Below are 23,592 nucleotides of genomic sequence, written 5' to 3'. Positions count from 1 at the left end.
GCAGAGTGATAGCTGGTTCTTCTTAAACAGAGTGATAGCTGTTTCTTCTTAAGCAGAGTGATAGTTGGGTCTTCTTAAGCAGAGTGATAGCTGTTTCTTAAGCAGAGTGGTAGCTGGTTCTTCTTAAGCAGAGTGGTAGCTGGTTCTTCTTAAACAGAGTGATAGCTGGTTCTTCTTAAACAGAGTGATAGCTGGTTCTTCTTAAGCAGAGTGATAGCTGGTTCTTCTTAAGCAGAGTGATAGCTGGTTCTTCTTAAGCAGAGTGATAGCTGGTTCTTCTTAAACAGAGTGATAGCTGGTTCTTCTTAAACAGAGTGATAGCTGGTTCTTCTTAAGCAGAGTGATAGCTGGTTCTTCTTAAGCAGAGTGATAGCTGGGTCTTCTTAAGCAGAGTGATAGCTGGGTCTTCTTTGCCTCCGGGTTCTGCTGCGATGAGTCCCTCAGAGGGCCTGGTCTGTTTAAAGAAAGCGACAGAGGCGACGAATATATCCGTCTTGACGTTCTCCTCCCTCCCTTTAAACCGAGGCAGCAGGGCTGGAGCCACTGTACCATAGCTCCACGAGCAGGTCTCTCCGCTCCTTCCAGCTCATATCGTCACTGTACTCGTCACCTGACTACAGGGGGCAGGGCAGCGTGTGAAAAGCAAAAATCTTTGGAAAGCACATTCGAACTCCTACAAAATGATGGCAGCTTGGTTTCATATTTTTAAACATTGCACATTTTAACAGTGTACGTGAACAATTAAATAAACAAATAAACAGTGTATATCACTGTTTTATAAAGTTGTTGCTGCAATCACTTGAGAAAAAATGTGGCTTTGCTACTGTATATCTTTGGAAATAAAGACATTCACAACAACACCTTGGTTCCTTAAACTCTCTGGCCTGTGAATCCATGCTCATCCCCGTTCTCATCCACATCGTAGTTCTAGTGGAGGTCATAGGTGATGTACCTCAGACACAGCTTGATCACTGAGGGGACATCTCCTTAGGGCATCTATTATGAAAAAAAGAACAGGTAAGGTATAAAATATAGGTCTGTAGTTATGACTGTAGTTATAGGTCTGTAGTTATGGCTCTGTAGTTATGACTGTAGTTATAGGTCTGTAGTTATGGCTCTGTAGTTATAGGTCTGTAGTTGTGACTGTAGTTATAGGTCTGTAGTTGTGACTGTAGTTATGACTGTAGTTATAGGTCTGTAGTTATGGCTCTGTAGTTATAGGTCTGTAGTTATGACTGTAGTTATGACTGTAGTTATAGGTCTGTAGTTGTGACTGTAGTTATGACTGTAGTTATAGGTCTGTAGTTATGGCTCTGTAGTTATGACTGTAGTTATAGGTCTGTAGTTGTGACTGTATAGGTCTGTAGTTATGGCTCTGTAGTTATGACTGTAGTTATAGGTCTGTAGTTGTGACTGTATAGGTCTGTAGTTATGGCTCTGTAGTTATGACTGTAGTTATAGGTCTGTAGTTATGGCTCTGTAGTTATGACTGTAGTTATAGGTCTGTAGTTATGGCTCTGTAGTTATAGGTCTGTAGTTATAGGTCTGTAGTTATAGGTCTGTAGTTATGACTGTAGTTATAGGTCTGTAGTTGTGACTAGTTATGACTGTAGTTATGGCTCTGTAGTTATAGGTCTGTAGTTGTGACTGTAGTTATGACTGTAGTTATAGGTCTGTAGTTATGGCTCTGTAGTTACGGTTCTGTAGTTCAATTATGTCTAATCTCAGCAACCCAGAACCAAATCTCACATGAGTGCGGGCCTCTGGGCAACAAGTAATGGTTGAAATCTTAAGACAGAGAGTGATCGAAAGAGATATCGAGAGAGACAGACACACAAGAGAGCGAGAGAGAGAGACAGAGAGACTTTCACTAGAGAGTTTTACCTGCTGTGAAAAGCGTCAAAGGTCTGGAAGCACTAGTCCCTGAGTTCATCCTCCTCCACACTGCAGAACTTCAGCACCATGATCTTCTCTAGGTGTTCACTGGGAACAACAAACATCCTTCATACACTAAACAGAAACGCAACATGCAACAATTTCTGAGATTTCCTCATATGAGGAAAGCAGTCAATGGAAATGAATCCAGTAGGTCCGAATCTATGGATTTCACATGACTGGGAATACACATATGTATGTATATGTTGGTCACAGATACCTCACAATGGGCATCAGGATCTCGTCAGAGTATTTCTGTGTATTCCAATCGCATTTTTTTTCGTTGTCCATTGCCTTATACCTGCCCATACCATAACCCCACCGGCACCATTGGGAACTCTGTTCACAATGTTGACATCAGCAAACCGCTCACCCACACGGTACCTTAAACGTGGTCTGCGGTTATGGTTGGACGTACTGCCAAATTCTCTGAAACAACGTTGGTTTAAGAAATTAACATAAAATTATTGGGCAGCATCTCTGATGGACATTCCTGCAGTCAGCATGCCAATTGAACACTCCCTCAAAACTTGAGACATCTGTGGCATTATGTTGCGTGGAAAAACTATTTTAGTGGCATTTTATTGTCCCCAGCACAAGGTGCACCTTTGTAATGATCACACTGATAATCAGCTTTTTGATATGCCACACCTTGTCAGGTGGATGGATTATTTTAGCAAAGGAGAATTGCTCACTAATAGGGATGTAAACACGTTTTTGCACAGCATTTGAGATAAATAAGATTTTTGTGCATATGGAACATTTTGGGGAAATGTTATTTCAGCTCTTGAAACATGGGACCAACACTTTTTTGTTCAGTGTAATATTCTCTATGTATGGCTATGGATTGACTGATACAATTATGCCCTCTGCTGGTGCAATTCCATACAACAGGATGGGAGATTCATTTTTTTTTTTTAACAAAATACTTTCAAAATTGTACTTAACCTTTATTTAACTAGGCAAGTCAGTTAAGAACAAATTCTTATTTACAATGATGGCCAACACCAGCCAAAGCCTAACGTCGCAGTTGAGATACAGCCTGGAACTAAACCGGGGTCTGTAATGACGCCTTTAGCACTGAGATGCAGTGCCTTAGAACGCTGCGCCACTCGGGAGCCCCCCCCCCCCCCCCCGTGTGTGTGTGATGTGGTAATGCTCTTACCACATAGCTCTTCAGCATGATATCCCAACTGAAATGAAATATCATTCAACTTCAAAGCAGTTTGTATAGCCTAGTATCAGTATTGGGAGAATCATTGCCTAACTGCAACAACTCGCTGTGTCAAACTGAATAATCAACCCAACGCCCACTGTCCTATTAACAGTGATCATACTCATGTCTGCGACATCAAACATATTGCATGTCAGACCTTGTTAATGTATATGTCAGGGTCCATTCACAACATCTGTATTGCACCAGAGGTAGTTAGTTACTGTACATCATTTCCCTCTGTTCCCTGGGCAACAACAGAGAGATTGTGAATCTAAAACATTGACACTAACATATATTATAATATTATGCTATTACATTGTATTATTCTATGACATATTATTCTATTACATTCTAATAGTATATTATTACATTACATTGTATAATTATATTGTTACATTACATTCTATGATTCTATTACATTCTATTATTACATTATGCTGTTACATTCTATTATTCTATGACATATTATTCTATTACATTCTAATAGTCTATTACATTCTAATAGTCTATTACATTCTAATAGTCTATTACATTCTAATAGTCTTTTATTACATGGCATTCTATAATTATATTATTCCATTCCATTCTATCATTCTATTACATTCTGTTATTATATTATGACATTACATTCTATGATTCTATTACATTCTGTTATTATATTATGACATTACATTCTATTATTATATTATGACATTACATTCTAATAGTCTTTTATTACATGGCATTCTATAATTATATTATTCCATTCCATTCTATCATTCTATTACATTCTGTTATTATATTATGACATTACATTCTATGATTCTATTACATCCTGTTATTATATTATGACATTACATTCTATTATTATATTATGACATTACATTCTAATAGTCTTTTATTACATGGCATTCTATAATTATATTATTCCATTCCATTCTATCATTCTATTACATTCTGTTATTATATTATGACATTACATTCTATGATTCTATCACATTCTATTATTATATTATGACATTACATTCTATGATTCTATTACATTCTATTATTATATTATGACATTACATTCTATGATTCTATTACATTCTATTATTATATTATGACATTACATTCTATTATTATATTATGACATTACATTCTATTATTATATTATGACATTACATTCTATGATTCTATCACATTCTATTATTATATTATGACATTACTTTCTATTATTCTATTGCATTCTATTATTCTATTATTCTATTACATTCTATTATTCTATTACATTCTATTATTCTATTACATTCTATTATTCTATTACATTCTATTATTCTATTATTCTATTACATTCTATTATTTTATTATTCTATTACATTCTATTATTCTATTACATTCTATTATTCTATTACATTCTATTATTCTATTATTCTATTACATTCTATTATTCTATTATTCTATTACATTCTATTATTCTATTACATTCTATTATTCTATTATTCTATTACATTCTATTATTTTATTATTCTATTACATTCTATTATTTTATTACCATAATAGGTGAGAAAGGTTCTGGACTACTTTTAAAGCCACTGATAAATTATCATAAAAGTAGGCAAACATACTTAGTGACCGACAAAGGAATAAATGACAGTCATTGTTGATACATTATTACTGTGTCATTCCACACTCAAACTTGCATTGCAAAGCAGTCTGCTTTCTTACCGAAAATCTTTGTCAGTGATGTCATTTTCTCCAATTGATTGGAGATGTTTTATGAGATATTCGACACCTTGACTACCAGTTACAGTCAATTTAAATATGATAAAAGTTATGGATAAAAACTCTGAAATAGTGGAGCAGAAGTTTCAGTCAGAGAACATGGCAATATCTTTTAAACTAGGCAATTCAGTTCAGAAGAAATCCTTATTTACAATGACAGCCTATCCCGGTCAAACCTGGACCAACTGTGTGCCGTCCTATGGGACTCCCAATCACAGCCAGATGTGATGCAGCCTGGATTTGAACCAGGTACTGCAATGACGACTCTTGCACTGAAATGCAGTGTCACTGTGCCACCCGGGAGCCCCTAGTTGGAATATAACTTAGGCCAAGAACAAACTTGGAAACATGACACTTGCACGGTGCTTTATAAATAGGCACCATTGTGTTATGAGTAAAATTAATTTGTCGCTTCTACTGCCACCAGGTGGAACTAATGCTCATCACATAGGAACTTATCTTTCACGGTACAATTTGTAAGCGAAATGCTTGTTTCAACCGGAACCTTGGTGCACGCACACGGAAGTTGTTTTTTTCAGTGGTTGTGAAGTTGTTGCCACGTCGTTCTTGATACATCGTAAAACCGAAATATATTGATAACAGGGTTACACGTCTGGCAGTGCAATTTCTCTGTTTAGGTACAAAGTCATTACGATAATCTTCAATCATGGTAAGTAACATCATTTCTGGTATTTCTGACTGCAGTTGTTAGCCGGTTAGCAAGGTAACTGTTAACGTTAGATAGCTAACGTGTCAAGTTGCTAAGCTGAATACGTGTATTTTTATTAGGTTGTAGTTACTTATTGTTTACTACTAAATAGACTATTAAAGAGTAATGTATGTTACAAGATCGTGTAATGCTGTTTTATGCATTAACGGCATCTCTGCGATTAGTTCAAGCTTCTATCTAGCCAGTTAAGTAGCTAGCTAACGTTAGCTAGTTTGTAACTAGCAAAGTTAGATTTAGCTAACTAACGCAACGTTAGCTTTTTAGACTGGCGTTCTATCAAATCTCTAACTTCTTGTGTTTCATGAATTATAGGTTTCCGTCATCAACACGGTGGACACCTCCCACGAGGACATGATCGTAAGTAGTTTTCTTGTGACAGCTACTAGCTAACGTTAGCTAGCTACTGTCATTTATCTAGCTGATTTGAGTTTGAATGGATTGTTAATTCAATGTCCCGTAAATTCAACCAGCTGTAGCAAATTACTATATATCAACTGAATGTACTTTATTTATCCCCGATTTAATCGAATTTTAGTAGCTATCTAACTCACTCTATTTTGACTAATCTAACGTAATAATTGCAACCTTTGACCTCTTATGACATGCTCTTGTGTTTTAAGCATGATGCCCAGATGGATTATTATGGCACCAGACTGGCCACCTGCTCTTCTGACAGGTCTGTCAAGATCTTCGATGTTAAAAACGGAGGACAAATCCTAGTGGCAGATCTGAGAGGGTAAGATGTGTCTCTGCTTGATTAGAGCTTTAAAGGTTGACTCATCGAAAGGAAGTTGCCATGAGCAGCACCACAGATATTGCAATGATCGACATGCAACACTTATTTTCCAGCCCACACAGATTGAACTGCCATGTCCCTGTTTCATCTCCCCTCTCCATTACCTGTGAAGTGCTGTATCCAGACACTCTTTTTACTGTCTGCCTCGATCTCCTCTCTCTGCAGCCATGAGGGTCCTGTGTGGCAGGTGGCCTGGGCTCACCCCATGTACGGCAACATCCTGGCCTCCTGTTCCTATGACAGGAAGGTGATCATATGGAAGGAAGAGAACGGAACCTGGGATAAGATGTACGAGTACACTGGACATGACTCTTCAGGTAAATCACTCACAAATTCAATTCATATTTTACGTCATTTCGCAGATGTTCTTATCCAGAGCGACATACTGTACAGTGAGTTCATAGAGTTGGGTATATATGGTTTGAATATTTTCAATGATCTTATTGAAAATGTTCAAATGGAGTTCTTTAAACCTGGTGCTTGGGACCCACTGGGTATGCAACGTGTTTAGTTTCACTTCCGATCAAAGCCCTATTCAGAACCGGGGATGAATAACACTGCAATTAGGCGTTGCCAAAAGCTCTGTGTTTTTAGTGTATATTAATGAGTACTTCCTGGCTTCCTTGTGGCTTCAGTGAATTCAGTGTGCTGGGGTCCCTATGACTTTGGTCTGATCCTGGCCTGTGGCAGCTCGGATGGAGCCATCTCATTGGTCACCTGCTCTGGGGATCAACAGTGGGACATTAAGAAGATCAGCAATGCACACACAGTGAGTAATGAACTACTGTTTTCACTTTCATTTGTAAACCAACATTAAGTATTTTCTCTAAGGGCTGGGTTAATATGAGTAAACCTAAAGACTAACATTAAATCGACTGTCTGTTGTGACAGTCCTTCTGTGGTAAGTTGTCATAGTCCTAATTGAGTATATATGAATTCATGTCCTTGGTCTGTACATGTGACTGTGTTTTGTAACCTTCTCCTCTGTCCTGTTAGATTGGCTGTAACGCAGTGAGCTGGGCTCCATCTGTGGTGCCAGGTAGTCTGATAGACCAGCCCTCGGGTCAGAAACCCAACTTCATCAAGAGGTTTGTCTCAGGAGGCTGCGACAACCTGGTCAAACTCTGGAAGTAAGTAGCAAACGTTTGGAGGGTGTCTTATCTTCTGCATGGCCACTCTGCCATTAAGCTCAGAATGGTGAATTGCTGTAGAGACTTCTCTCTTCTGGCAGGTCATTGGGTTCTTGGTCATGTCCTTATTGACCGATTGCTCAGTTTGGTTGGACAGCCAGCTCTAGGCACAGTCTGGGTAGTTCTGTATTTTTCCCAATGATGGAGACCACTGCTCTTGGACACTTTCTACACACACAGATTGTTTCATACCCTTCCCCAGATATGTTTTTACCCTTCCCCAGATATATGCCTCATCACAATTCTGTCTCTGAGATCTATTGACAGTTCCTTGGACTTCAGGGTATAGGTTCTGCTCTGACATGCCCTGTCAACTGTGGGACTTTATATAGACAGGTGTGTTTACTTTTTAAATCGTGTCCAAACAACTGAATTGGCCACAGGTGGACTCCAATCAAGTTGTAATGACAGCTCAAGGATGATCAAAGGAAACAGGATGCACCTGAGCTCAACTTGAAATGTCATAGCAAATGGGTATGAATACTTGGTTACAGACAAAAGTTTGGACACCTACTCATTCAAGGGTTTTTCTATATTTCTTTTTTTTTACTCCTTTCTAACATGTAGAATAATAGTGAAGACCTCACAACTATGAAATAACACACATGGAATCATGTAGTAATCAAAAAAAGTTATAAATCGGAATGTATTTTAGATTCTTCAAAGTAGCCATCATTTGCCTTGATGCCAGCTTTGCACTCTCTTGGCATTCTCTTAACCAGCTTCACCTGGAATGCTTTTCCAGCAGTCTTGAAGGAGTTCCCACGTATGCTGAGCACTTGTTGGCTGCTTGTCCTTCACTCTGTAGTCCAACTCATCCCAAACCATCTCAATCGGGTGATTGTGGAGGCCAGGTCATCTGATGCAGCACTCCATCACTCTCCTTGGTAAAATAGCCCATACACAGCCTGGAGGTGTGTTGGGTCATTGTCCTGTTGAAAAACAAATGATCGTCCCACTAAGCACAAACCAGATGGGATGGTGTATCATTACAGAATGCTGTGGTAGCCATGCTGGTTAAGTGTGCCTTGAATTCTAAATAAATCAGTGTCACCAGCAAAGCACCATCACACCACCTCCTACATGCTTAATGGTTCGAACCACACATGCAGAGATCATCTGTTCACCTTCTCTGCGTCTCACAAAGACAGCGGTTGGAACCAAAAATCTCAAATTTGGACTCATCAGACCAAAGGGCAGATGTCCAACGGTCTAATGTCCCTTACTCGTGTTTCTTGGTTCAAGCAAGTCTCCTCTTATTGTCGGTGTCCTTTAGTAGTGGTTTATTTGCAGCAATTCGACCATGAAGGCCTGATTCACACTGATTCTCCTCTGAACATTTGATGTTGAGATGTGTCTGTTACTTGAACTCTGTGAAGCATTTATTTTGGCTGCAATCTCTGAGGCTGGTAACTCTAATGAACTTATCCTCTGCAGCAGAGGTAACTCTGGTTCTTCCTTTCCTCTGGCGGTCCTCACGAGAGCCAGTTTCGTCATAGTGCTTGGTGGTTTTTGCGACTGGCTTGAAGAAACTTTCAACGTTCTTAATTTTCTGTATTGACTGACCTGCATGTCTTAGAGTAATGATGGACTGTCATTTCTCTTTGCTTATTTGAGCTGTTCATGCCAGAATAATGACATGGTATTTATCAAATACTATGCTATCTTCTGTATTTTTAATTTTTTTATTTAACTAGGAAAGTCAGTTAAGAACAAATTCTTATTTACAATGACGGCCTACCCCGGCCAAACCTGGACGACGCTGGGCCAATTGTGCTCCACCCTATGGGACTCCCAATCACGGTCGGATGTGTTACTGCATGGATTCGGACCAGGGACTGTAGTGACACCTCTTGCACTGAGATGCAGTGCCTTAGACCGCTGTGCCACTTGGGAGCCCTACCTTCTATACCTCCCTACCTTGTCATAACACAACAGATTGACTCAAACGCAGTAAGAAGGAAAGAAAGTAAGCATATTCAGTGCATGTGACAATTTGATTTGAAAAAAATTCCACACCTGTTAATAGAAATGCATTCCAAGTGACTATCTCATGAAGCTGGTTGAGAGAATGCCAAGTGTGCAAAGCTATCATCAAGGCAAAGGGTGGCTACTTTGAAGAATCTCAAATATAAAATATATTTTGATTTAACACTTTTTGGGTACTACATGATTCCATGTGTTATTTCATAGTTTTGATGTCTTCACTATTCTATAATGAGAAATCCTTGAATGAGTAGGTCAAGCTTTTGACTGGTACTCTATGTAAATTAGATATTTCTATATTTCATTTTAAATAAATGTGCAAACATTTCTAAGAACATGTTTTCACTTTGTTATTATGTGTGTAGATGGGTGAGAGAAAAAATCAACACAAGTCAAGGGGTACAGTGACGTATAGTTCCATGAAATCACTCCAAATATTTACCATTTACTTACTTGCAGTAACATCTTTTCTCTTTGTAATAACAACTTGATATAGTTATAACTGTGTGAACAACTTTTATGTAAGGTGTTACCAAATAGGTTCCTATGGCAAGTGAGGAGTTTGAATAAAATGGCTTCCAGACAGGTTTGTACGTCTTCTTTCTTAGAGAGGAGGATGGCCAATGGAAGGAGGACCAGAAGCTGGAGGCTCACAGTGATTGGGTCAGAGATGTAGGCTGGGCTCCCTCCATAGGACTACCCACCAGCACCATCGCCAGCTGCTCTCAGGTAACCTACCGTTAGAGGAAAAAAAACATTGAATGGCTTTTACAGATGTAGGATATTTTATTTGCTTACCCTGTTGCAGGTTAACTTTCATGGAATAAATGTGTAGTGTATTTGAGGTTTAAAATGTTTTTTTTGGATGTTTGTAATTTCCACTTTTACATTTCAGACTTCATTTTCCCTTTCTTAAAAATGTATCTTCCCCTACAAATAGGTCTTGTGAATTTTAATCAACATAGTAATTCACATTTCCTGTTGCTGCAGGATTTTTTTTTTCTACTTTAGCAAACTGTCTCAAATTAAGATCTTTTATTTGGATCCCAATTAGTTGTTGAACAAGCAGAAGTGTGGTCGTTCCACAAAAATGTTAAGTATAAATTATGCAACCATATTGAAAAAAAAAAAAATGAAGTGCACTTTAATATAGACCACACAGAATTCAATAAATTCATTTTATTCATGTATGAATGAAGGCTTTTTAAAATGCTAAAATTCAGCATTTTGACATTTCCCTCCTTCAACCCTGTGTCACTTCCAGGAAGATTTGAACACACTTTTATCTAAAAATGTCTCCCAAGTTTCACCATCGTTGTAAAGGCCTAGTTATTTTTCTGCTTTGAATCGTTTCTGAAGATCACTATTTATATGAATGTGATTAGCAAATGCCTTTGTTTGTCCCTCGTTTTAATGTCAAACTTATCTTCTTATGGTGTGGTAGGACTGTAGCGTCCGGTCAAAAATTGCAACAGCCGGTGAAATTCAACAACCGGTGAAATTGCAAAGCGCGAAATTCAAACTACAGTATTATAAATAATAAACTTTCATAAAGTCACAAGTGTAATACATCAAAATAAAGCTTAACTTCTTGTTAGTCCAGCCGCTGTGTTAGATTTCAAAAAGGCTTTACGGCGAAAGCACACCATGCGATTTATCTGAGAACAGGGCGCCGCATACAAACACATGAAAAACATATTTCAACCAGGCAGGTGTGACACGAAAGTCAGAAATACCTCTATAAAAAATGCCTTACCTTTGATCATCTTCTGTTGGCACTCCAAAAGGTCCCAGTTACATCACAAATGGTCCTTTTGTTCGATAATGTCCTTTTTTATATCCATAAAAACTCAGTTTAGCTGGCGTGCTTCAGTCAGTAATCCACTCAGTTTCCCTCCATCAAAATACATACAAAATTAATCCCAAACGTTACTAATAAACTTTTCCAAACAAGTCAAACAACATTTATAATCAAACCTTTAGGTACCCTGGGCCTCCCGGGTGGTGCAGTGGTTAAGGGTGCTGTACTGCAGCGCCAGCTGTGCCACCAGAGACCCTGGCTTCGCGCCCAGGCTCTGTCTCCCGGCCGCGACCGGGAGGTCCGTCGTCCGGGTTATGGAGGGCTTGGCCGGTAGGGATATCCTTGTCTCATCGCTCACCAGCGTAGTGCACGCTAACCAAGGTTGCACGGGTGCACGGTGTTTCCTCCGACACATTGGTGCGGCTGGCTTCCGGGTTGGATGCGCGCTGTGTTAAGAAGCAGTGCGGCTTGGTTGGGTTGTGTATCGGAGGACGCATGACTTTCAACCTTCGTCTCTCCCGAGCCCGTACGGGAGTTGTAGCGATGAGACAAAATAGTAGCTACTAAACAATTGGATACCACGAAATTGGGGAGAAAAAGGGGTAAAAATTCAACAAAAAAACCATAGGTACCCTAAACAATAAAATTTAAGGCGGAAAATCATTATTGTCTTTACCTGAGAAAAATACCAAAGAACGCGCTCTCTACCACGTGCTTGGAAACACTACAGACAAAATGGGAGCCACTTAGAAAAACTACAATTTCTGACTCATTTTTCCAAAAACCAGCCTAAAACTATTTTTTTATAGATGGAAGCCCTAGGAACTGCTATCTGGGATGACTTGGCCTTATAATAAAAGTGATAGCCAATGATTTTTTTGGGGGTGGGGGGGGGGGGGATTGTCCTCTGGGTTTTGCCTGCCATAGCAGTTCTGTTATACACATAGACATAATGTTAACAGTTTTATAAACTTTAAAGTGTTTTCTATCCAAATCTACAATTGTTATGCACATCCTAGCTTCTGGGCCTGAGTATCAGGCAGTTTACTATGTGCACGCTTTTCATCATGATGTCAAAATACTGTCCCCTACCCAAGTGTGGTTAAACAATTAACCCCTTTCAAATAATGGGCCATTCCACCAGATGAAATGATTCACAGCGTTGTTTGGGTCCTCTGAACAGCATGGTGCTCTAATTTTATAATTGTTTCATCATCTTTGACTGTGGTAAAGCTCAACATGTCAACCCTGTTCGCTCAGTTAATGTTAGGAAACCTTAAATCAAATTTAACTTTCATTTTGTGTGGAACATATGTGTAATTCCTAATTTCATGAACACCGTGTGGTGAAGAGCATGGGACCACATGAGGAGTAATGGCTGATCTTCACAGATGAAGTTAGTTGGGCCTCTAACAGGGTTGAGGTTTTAGGTTTGATATGACGTTTATTTGTACAAGGATACTTTATCAATGAGAAAATATTAGATTAATCTCAAACATGCTTTTATTTAAGTTGGTAGACAGTTGCACTGCATTCAGAAAGTATTCAGACCCCTTGACTTTTCCCCCGTTTTGTTAAGTTACAGCCTTATTCTAAAATTGATTCTCATCAATCCACATCCCCATAATGACAAAGCGAAAACAGGTTTTTAGATTTTTTTTGCAAATGTATTCAAGATAAAAGCAGAAATACCTTTATTTACATAATTATTCAGACCCATTGCTATGAGACTTGAAATTGAGCTCAGGTGCATCCTGTTTCCATTGATGATCCTTGATGTTTCTACAACTTGATTGGAGTCCACCTGTGGTACATTCTATTGATTGGACTTGATTTGGAAAGGCACACACCTGTCTTTATAAGATCCCACAGTAGACTGTGCATGTCAGAGAAAAAACTAAGATGAGGTCGAAGGAATTGTCCGTAGAGCTCCGAGACAGGATTGTGTGTCGGCACAGATTTTGGGAAGGGTACCAAAACATTTCTGCAGCATTGAAGGTCCCCAAGAACACAGTGGCCACCATCATTCTTAAATGGAAGAAGTTTGGAACCAACGAATTTTCCTAGAGCTGGCCGCCCAGCCAAAATGCTGAGCAATCGGGGCAGAAGGGCCTTGGTCGTGGAGGTGACCAAGAACCCGATGGTCACTGACAGAGCTCGAGAGTTCCTCTATGGAGATGGGAGGACCTTCCAGAAGGACAACCATTGTTTCTCAACCATGTGAAACAAGATTCTCTGGTCTGATGAAACCCAAGATTGAACTCTTTGGCCTGAATGCAAAGCATCACGTTTGGCAGAAACCCGGCACCATCCCTACGGTGAAGAATGGTGGTGGCAGCTATGTGGATGTTTTTCAGCTGCAGGGACTGGGAGACTAGTCGGGTTGAGGGAAAGATGAATGGAGCAAAGTACATAGAGATCCTTGATGAAAACCTGCTCCAGAGCTCTCAGGACCTCAGACTGGGGCGAAGGTTCACCTTCCAATTCGACAACGACCCTAAGCACACAGCTAAGACAACGCAGGAGTGGTTTCGGGGACAAGTCTCGCAATGTCCTTGAGTGGCCCAGCCAGAGCCCGGACTTGAACCTGATCGAACATCTCTGGAGAGACCTGAAAATAGCTGCGCAGCGATGCTCCCCATCCAACCTGACAGAGCTTGAGAAGATTGTGAGAAACTCCCCAAATACAGGTGTGCCAAGCTTGTAGCATCATAACCAAGAACACTTGAGGCTCTAATCTAATGATATTGCTGCCAAAGGGGCTTCAACAAAGTACTGAGTAACGGGTCTGAATACTTATGTATATGTGATATTCGTTTATTTTATAAAAAATTTAAACCTGTTTTTGCTTTGTCATGATGGGGGTATTATTGTGTGTAGATTGAGGGGGAAAAATGTTTTAGAATAAGGCTGTAATGTAACAATGTGGAAAGTCAAGGGGTCTGAATACTTTCCGAATGCATTGTACATAATTGTCTGTAACGGGGGCGATAGACAGCTGTGTGCTTAGGGTCGTTGTCGAACTAAGACAACGCAGGAGTGGTTTCGGGGACAAGTCTCGCAATGTCCTTGAGTGGCCCAGCCAGAGCCCGGACTTGAACCTGATCTAACATCTCTGGAGAGACCTGAAAATGCAGATAAAATGCTCTTAGTTCATAGGATTTTAATGCCTGAGATGGGAAAATGTGTTTTTCCGTAGGCTAAACATATCCTCCAGGCAATTGAATGTTGAAAGAAGAGAGAGTTGAACGTTAATTTCTTAAAGGTTTGCCTGTCCAAAAGGCACCTATTGGTGGAATGAACCAGCTATTGTTCCTGGGGTCCACAGGATCCTACATTGTTTGTGATTTTGGCTCATTTCATATAACCAACAAACTGCTCATGGTCAATTCCATTTTGATTGTTGGAATTCAAATAATTCTAAAAGTGTCAGTTTATTTAACAATTGGGATGTTTTCATTCTCATTGAAAGTAAAAGGCACTCGTGAATTGAAATTGGACTGTTATCATCTTTTTAAAGTGTGTTGGCACAGTTTGTCATTTTCTGGTCTGCCAGTGAGTATTTATGACCTTTACCTCAGAACAAAAACACCGAACACAAAATCTCTTTTGCTGTCTGCGTGCAGGACGGCAGGGTCTTCATCTGGACGTGTGACGACCCTTCGGGCAACACGTGGACGGCTAAACTCCTCCACAAGTTCAACGACGTGGTGTGGCATGTCAGCTGGTCCGTCACTGGAAACATCCTGGCCGTGTCCGGGGGGGATAACAAGGTCAGTACACGCACACACATACACATACATACATATTACACGCACACACACAGTCAGTACACACATACACATGCATACACATTACACGCACACACGCATACGCACACACATTACACGCACACACACGGTCAGTACACACATACACGCACACACACATATACACGCACACACACACACACATACATACATACACGTGCACACACACACACACGCGCACACACAAGGTCAGTACACACATTCATACACGGACACACACACACGCGCACACACACGGTCAGTGGTGACTCTTTTACTAGGCAGCTGAATAAACTTGATCCTCAGCAACGTATCATTTATACCACTTAGCAGATACTTTATGCAAAGCGTCTGAAAGTACAGCGAGTTTATACATCAGTTCCGTCACAAATGATCCCCTTGGTTCCCTGTCCTTCTTGTCCAGGTGACGTTGTGGATGGAGTTGGAAAGACTGCCAGTGTTGTTTTCTGATTTATATTGTTGTCGGCTGTCTCCAGGTGACGTTGTGGAAGGAGTCGGCAGACGGCCAGTGGGCCTGTATCAGCGACGTCAACAAAGGCCAGGGAGCCGTATCGTCCATCGCAGACGGAGCGACGAACGAGCAGTGATCCAGGCACAGAAGGACATTCCACTCCTCCTCCTACCCCCACAGAGAATGAATGGGCTACTACTCCAGAGACACTTCTACCATCTATCCTAGTCCCAGATCTGGGCTAACTACCACCTGTTAAACTCTATAGTGGCCCCTCTCTCTCTTTCTCTAACAGACTTTAAGACCATATTTCATGATGAAATTTCTCTAAAGACCGATTGAGGTTTCATCGTTCAGTTTACGATGATCCAGATTTAAATGGTTACCATTGAGGGAAACTACCTTAATTAAAACCTTAATTAAAACCTTAATTAAAACCTGCTCAAAACATCCATAGATTACAAAACAATGTTCTGTCAAATTTGAAACTGTTTTTGTGAAATATTTTCTTCCAATTGATTGTTAGAAACAAGAATGTTATGTTTTCATATTTCAAATAATTAAAAAGAACTTCAAGGAAAAGTTGTTTCCCCAAAAGCTCAGATATTTCTTCTATGATCGATCTGTCAGGGAGGGGCAACTCCAGTCCTCGGGATCAGTCAGGGAGGGGCAACTCCAGTCCTCGGGATCGGTCAGGGAGGGGCAACTCCAGTCCTCGGGATCAGTCAGGGAGGGGCAACTCCAGTCCTCGGGATCAGTCAGGGAGGGGCAACTCCAGTCCTCGGGATCGGTCAGGGAGGGGCAACTCCAGTCCTCGGGATCGGTCAGGGAGGGGCAACTCCAGTCCTCGGGATCGGTCAGGGAGTGGCAACTCCAGTCCTCGGGATCAGTCAGGGAGGGGCAACTCCAGTCCTCGGGATCGGTCAGGGAGGGGCAACTCCAGTCCTCGGGATCAGTCAGGGAGGGGCAACTCCAGTCCTCGGGATCAGTCAGGGAGGGGCAACTCCAGTCCTCGGGATCGGTCAGGGAGGGGCAACTCCAGTCCTCGGGATCGGTCAGGGAGGGGCAACTCCAGTCCTCGGGATCGGTCAGGGAGGGGCAACTCCAGTCCTCGGGATCGGTCAGGGAGGGGCAACTCCAGTCCCTCGGGATCAGTCAGGGAGGGGCAACTCCAGTCCTCGGGATCGGTCAGAGAGGGGCAACTCCAGTCCTCGGGATCGGTCAGGGAGGGGCAACTCCAGTCCTCGGGATTGGTCAGGGAGGGGCAACTCCAGTCCTCGGGATCGGTCAGGGAGGGGCAACTCCAGTCCTCGGGATCGGTCAGGGAGGGGCAACTCCAGTCCTCGGGATCAGTCAGGAGGGGCAACTCCAGTCCTCGGGATCAGTCAGGGAGGGGCAACTCCAGTCCTCGGGATCGGTCAGGGAGGGGCAACTCCAGTCCTCGGGATCGGTCAGGGAGGGGCAACTCCAGTCCTCGGGATCGGTCAGGGAGGGGCAACTCCAGTCCTCGGGATCGGTCAGGGAGGGGCAACTCCAGTCCTCGGGATCAGTCAGGGAGGGGCAACTCCAGTCCTCGGGATCGGTCAGGGAGGGGCAACTCCAGTCCTCGGGATCAGTCAGGGAGGGGCAACTCCAGTCCTCGGGATCGGTCAGAGAGGGGCAACTCCAGTCCTCGGGATCAGTCAGGGAGGGGCAACTCCAGTCCTCGGGATCGGTCAGGGAGGGGCAACTCCAGTCCTCGGGATCTGTCAGGGAGGGGCAACTCCAGTCCTCGGGATCGGTCAGGGAGGGGCAACTCCAGTCCTCGGGATCGGTCAGGGAGGGGCAACTCCAGTCCTCGGGATCGGTCAGGGAGGGGCAACTCCAGTCCTCGGGATCGGTCAGGGAGGGGCAACTCCAGTCCTCGGGATCGGTCAGGGAGGGGCAACTCCAGTCCTCGGGATCGGTCAGGGAGGGGCAACTCCAGTCCTCGGGATCGGTCAGGGAGGGGCAACTCCAGTCCTCGAGATCGGTCAGGGAGGGGCAACTCCAGTCCTCGGGATCGGTCAGGGAGGGGCAACTCCAGTCCTCGGGATCGGTCAGAGAGGGGCAACTCCAGTCCTCGGGATCGGTCAGGGAGGGGCAACTCCAGTCCTCGGGATCGGTCAGGGAGGGGCAACTCCAGTCCTCGGGATCGGTCAGGGAGGGGCAACTCCAGTCCTCGGGATCAGTCAGGAGGGGCAACTCCAGTCCTCGGGATCGGTCAGGGAGGGGCAACTCCAGGCCTCGGGATCGGTCAGGGAGGGGCAACTCCAGTCCTCGGGATCGGTCAGGGAGGGGCAACTCCAGTCCTCGGGATCGGTCAGGGAGGGGCAACCCCAGTCCTCAGGTGTCTGTTTGGTGATGCTGCTGCTCACAGACCTGACGCTAATAATCAACAAATCATGGTCTCCAGTTTAGAATATGATTAGTTTAATCAGGTGTGTTAGCTTGGGCTGGGGAAACCGTGACGCCAATTAGGCCCGAGGACAGGAGTTGTCCATCCAGCCCTGCATCATATGGTCAGTCAAGGCCAGCAACATCGACCTGTGGGAAAACCTCAAGGTAAACCCGAAGAGAGGGAGAAGGAAACACCTGGCGGCTGCGCTCCAAGCAGCAGAAGCAGATACTGGCATGGGGTGTGATGAGAAGGAAACACCTGGCGGCTGCGCTCCAAGCAGCAGAAGCAGACACTGGCATGGGGTGTGATGAGAAGGAAACACCTGGTGGCTGCGCTCCAAGCAGCAGAAGCAGACACTGGCATGGGGTGTGATGAGAAGGAAACACCTGGCGGCTGTGCTCCAAGCAGCAGAAGCAGACACTGGCATGGGGTGTGATGAGAATGAAACACCTGGCGGCTGTGCTCCAAGCAGCAGAAGCAGACACTGGCATGGGGTGTGATGAGAAGGAAACACCTGGTGGCTGTGCTCCAAGCAGCAGAAGCAGACACTGGCATGGGGTGTGATGAGAATGAAACACCTGGTGGCTGCGCTCCAAGCAGCAGAAGCAGACACTGGCATGGGGTGTGATGAGAATGAAACACCTGGCGGCTGTGCTCCAAGCAGCAGAAGCAGACACTGGCATGGGGTGTGATGAGAATGAAACACCTGGCGGCTGTGCTCCAAGCAGCAGAAGCAGACACTGGCATGGGGTGTGATGAGAATGAAACACCTGGCGGCTGTGCTCCAAGCAGCAGAAGCAGACACTGGCATGGGGTGTGATGAGAATGAAACACCTGGCGGCTGTGCTCCAAGCAGCAGAAGCAGACACTGGCATGGGGTGTGATGAGAAGGAAACACCTGGTGGCTGCGCTCCAAGCAGCAGAAGCAGACACGGGCATGGGGTGTGATGAGAATGAAGAGACAGTACAGAGTGCCAGGGAGGGAACTTGTCTTATGTTCTCTGGGAAGTAGATATGACCGCATTTAAGGAAAGACTATTGAAGGGTACCGAGTAGGCATGCAATGATTGGTTGATGACCAATAGCGCATGTGTGAGTGAGAGGTGTGTGGTGGTTGGCCAGGAGAATGGAATTATGATGTACTACCTACATAAAGACTTTATGACCAATTCATAACACATTCATAAGCATAACTCACTTTCATTCCTATTTGTGTTTGGGCTTCCCACACTGGTACTATGTGTTGGTTTAGAATATTGTTTCTTTAATGTGGGGCACTAGTACCCCTGAGGCCACCTGCAGATGGCCTATCCACAGGGGGTAGACTACTCTGCAAGAACATGATCATTTTGCTTTACTTTCCCCAGGACCTTTAGAGTGAGTCATGTCTCTGGTACACTAAATCAACTTCATCATCACCCGTATCGTCCTGTTCTCTGAGAGAAAAGTGATGGAAATGCTACTGAAGTCATATTTGAAGATGGGACACTGCTAAACAGGTTATCATAGCTATAGAGGCCTATACGTGTGTGTGTACGAGTGCGTGTCTCACTGTGTTTGTGTGTGTGGATTCTGCCTCTACGCACTGCTGATGCCAGTGAGATGTCAAACCGAATAGCCTACCGGCAGCGACTCTGTTCCGGAGTGTTCCCGTTCCGAGGCATGCAGGCAGCAGCGCGAATCATACACTTTGCCAAACACATTAGTGACCGAGAGAGCGTAACCTTTGAGTCATGCTCTCAGTCTCTCTGCTTCCCAAGCGGTGTGTGTTTGTGCAACGAGTAACGGACTACCTCTCCAAAATCTACCAACGTCCAACGGTCGAAAAATAAATAAATGAAAAAATCGTTTTCTAACACTTCCCGGGACTCACTCGCACTTGTTTTTTTTTCCATTGAAGTGCCGCAGAGGGAATGAATAGGACGCTTATTGCATCGCACGCTGCTGTCTATAGGCTAAACAGAAGAGAAGTACCAGTTTATGACCATTCTCCTCCGTCAACATCGTTTGTTTGCCTTACTACAACATCATCATCCTTTTCACAGACCGGAGTCATCTGTACCGACATGCCGGGTTGGAGAAGAAGCCTGACTTTATGTCTGCAGAGAATGCATGAAGAAGGTATGACAAAGGTTTTTTATTATCTAAAGAAAATAGTCTGTTTCACTTGAGGTGATGTTCAGTGTGTGAGTGTGACATTTCCTTGATCCTCTCATCCTAGATATTATACACAATATCTAAATGGAATCAGGGGCTGTGTAGTTTGATGTCGAACCTGGTTGACATAAAGCTGTACGTAAAAGAGCCACTTCTCAGTTTCTTGACACAGAGCTAAGCGCTGCTTTAAGCACGTGTCATTGTGATTTTCTTCCGCGCTACAGTTGTGTTTGTCACAAGCAGGCCGATGCCTGGACCGTATTTTATTGATTAGGATTCTTATTGATTATGACAGCTTCTGTAGCCTAGCCTTGGGTTCACAGATTGTGTAGTTCCGTTATCAGGTTTGGGTCAGGTTTGTGTGGTGTGTGTGTCCAATCGACTTTGCAGAATAAATGACTCTTTTTAGGATGTGTAACTTGTCATTATCCACAACCTGGTCTCATAGACTAGATGTAACATACTAAACGTAAATCCGGGATACTCAAATTAGTAAATGTTACGTTTGGTGTGGTTACATGAGACAGACTGTTACTTAAAGATAAAAACGAAAGGAGGGTTGGTTGGTGGTGAAGCTCTACCGACCCAATGTTTGTATGTTCGAATCTCATCATTGACAACTTTAGCATTTTAACTAATTAGCAACATTTCAACTACATACACATTTCCAATACCTTGCTACTACTTGACATGTTCTTACTAACCTTAAAACCCTTTAACGTAACTCCTAACCTAAGTGTTCGCCACCTAGCCACATAGCTAACGTTAGCCACAGCAAATTGTAATTCATAACATATTGTACGTTTTGAAAATTCATAACATATATTTACAATTTTTAGCAAGTTAGTAACATGTCATATGTATTTACAGTGCCTTGCGAAAGTATTCGGCCCCTTTGAACTTTGCGACCTTTTGCCACATTTCAGGTTTCAAACATAAAGATATAAAACTGTATTTTTTTGTGAAGAATCAACAACAAGGGGGACACAATCATGAAGTGGAACGACATTTATTGGATATTTCAAACTTTTTTAACAAATCAAAAACTGAAAAATTGGGTGTGCAAAATTATTCAGCCCCCTTAAGTTAATACTTTGTAGTGCCACCTTTTGCTGCGATTACAGCTGTAAGTCGCTTGGGGTATGTCTCTATCAGTTTTGCACATCGAGAGACTGAATTTTTTTCCCATTCCTCCTTGCAAAACAGCTCGAGCTCAGTGAGGTTGGATGGAGAGGATTTGTGAACAGCAGTTTTCAGTTCTTTCCACAGATTCTCGATTGGATTCAGGTCTGGACTTTGACTTGGCCATTCTAACACCTGGATATGTTTATTTTTGAACCATTCCATTGTAGATTTTGCTTTATGTTTTGGATCATTGTCTTGTTGGAAGACAAATCTCCGTCCCAGTCTCAGGTCTTTTGCAGACTCCATCAGGTTTTCTTCCAGAATGGTCCTGTATTTGGCTCCATCCATCTTCCCATCAATTTTAACCATCTTCCCTGTCCCTGCTGAAGAAAAGCAGGCCCAAACCATGATGCTGCCACCACCGTGTTTGACAGTGGGGATGGTGTGTTCAGCTGTGTTGCTTTTACGCCAAACATAACGTTTTGCATTGTTGCCAAAAAGTTCAATTTTGGTTTCATCTGACCAGAGCACCTTCTTCCACATGTTTGGTGTGTCTCCCAGGTGGCTTGTGGCAAACTTTAAACAACACTTTTTATGGATATCTTTAAGAAATGGCTTTCTTCTTGCCACTCTTCCATAAAGGCCAGATTTGTGCAATATACGACTGATTGTTGTCCTATGGACAGAGTCTCCCACCTCAGCTGTAGATCTCTGCAGTTCATCCAGAGTGATCATGGGCCTCTTGGCTGCATCTCTGATCAGTCTTCTCCTTGTATGAGCTGAAAGTTTAGAGGGACGGCCAGGTCTTGGTAGATTTGCAGTGGTCTGATACTCCTTCCATTTCAATATTATCGCTTGCACAGTGCTCCTTGGGATGTTTAAAGCTTGGGAAATCTTTTTGTATCCAAATCCGGCTTTAAACTTCTTCACAACAGTATCTCGGACCTGCCTGGTGTGTTCCTTGTTCTTCATGATGCTCTCTGCGCTTTTGACGGACCTCTGAGACTATCACAGTGCAGGTGCATTTATACGGAGACTTGATTACACACAAGTGGATTGTATTTATCATCATTAGTCATTTAGTTCAACATTGGATCATTCAGAGATCCTCACTGAACTTCTGGAGAGAGTTTGCTGCACTGAAAGTAAAGGGGCTGAATAATTTTGCACGCCCAATTTTTCAGTTTTTGATTTGTTAAAAAAGTTTGAAATATCCAATAAATGTCGTTCCACTTCATGATTGTGTCCCACTTGTTGTTGATTCTTCACAAAAAAAATACAGTTTTATATCTTTATGTTTGAAGCCTGAAATGTGGCAAAAGGTCGCAAAGTTCAAGGGGGCCGAATACTTTCGCAAGGCACTGTACATACAGAATAATACGAAATGCTCTGAGACCAGATTGTAATGCATGGTCCTAATTTTGGTCCACCACTTCATTTGAGATAAGTGTGTGAGGAACATCTGGTTAGAGTAGAGATTCAAGTGCCTAATCGTATGGATTGTTGGAGATATCCTTTAGCAACACTGTTGCGTGTATGTGCCACATATTTGGATGCCTTTGGACTTTGCTACATTGGTGTCAGAGGTGGGATTTTGAGCATGAGAGCTTTCGCCAGCCTCTTTTGTCTCTGTATAAATATCATCATGGGAAGAATAAATGGAACCCAGCTAGTTCAAGTGAGGTAAGCCTGGTACCTATGTAACGGATGTGAAACGGCTAGCTAGTTAGCGGTGGTGCTGATGTAACGGATGTGAAACGGCTAGCTAGTTAGCGGTGGTGCTAATGTAACGGATGTGAAACGGCTAGCTAGTTAGCGGTGGTGCTGATGTAACAGATGTGAAACGGCTAGCTAGTTAGCGGTGGTGCTGATGTAACGGATGTGAAACGGCTAGCTAGTTAGCGGTGTTCGCGTACTGCCTGTGTGTCAAAGTAAATCAGAATGGTTGGTAAACATAATTAAATAAAGGTTAAATGCATTATATTTTATTTTTTATATCAGTCATTGGTCAATGAGGTGCTGTTGAGATTGAGTGGTTGGTTTCTGTCTCTGTGTGGAGAATGATATTGTGAGAAAAGTAGAGGGTTTTATTCGTTATCAAATAAGTGGACATGTCCCATAAATCAGCAGAACTGGATCAAATAGGGCTTTCATTTTTAAGAGGGTGAGTGTGGGTGTCCGTGTGTGTGTGTGGGAGAGAGAGAGAGAGAGAGAGAGAGAGAGAGAATATGAGT

The 23,592-nt window shown here is 42.8% G+C and overlaps 1 protein-coding gene across 1 annotated transcript; it reads left to right on the top strand.

Moving 5' to 3' along the window:
- The first annotated feature begins 5,321 nt into the window (after window positions 1-5,321).
- On the top strand, window positions 5,322-16,239 carry sec13 (SEC13 homolog, nuclear pore and COPII coat complex component). Its single transcript, XM_021610740.3, has 9 exons — window positions 5,322-5,564; window positions 5,937-5,981; window positions 6,245-6,360; window positions 6,586-6,737; window positions 7,056-7,189; window positions 7,417-7,550; window positions 10,205-10,325; window positions 15,024-15,170; window positions 15,683-16,239. The coding sequence occupies exons 1-9, from the start codon at window positions 5,562-5,564 to the stop codon at window positions 15,791-15,793; spliced, it is 963 nt and encodes a 320-aa protein (XP_021466415.3). The 5' UTR covers window positions 5,322-5,561; the 3' UTR covers window positions 15,794-16,239.
- The last annotated feature ends 7,353 nt before the right edge of the window (window positions 16,240-23,592 follow it).

Source organism: Oncorhynchus mykiss, chromosome 7 (assembly GCF_057628025.1).
Source record: "Oncorhynchus mykiss isolate SJ-2025 chromosome 7, ASM5762802v1, whole genome shotgun sequence".
NCBI lineage: Eukaryota > Metazoa > Chordata > Actinopteri > Salmoniformes > Salmonidae > Oncorhynchus > Oncorhynchus mykiss.
This window is presented reverse-complemented; position numbering and strand designations above follow the sequence as displayed.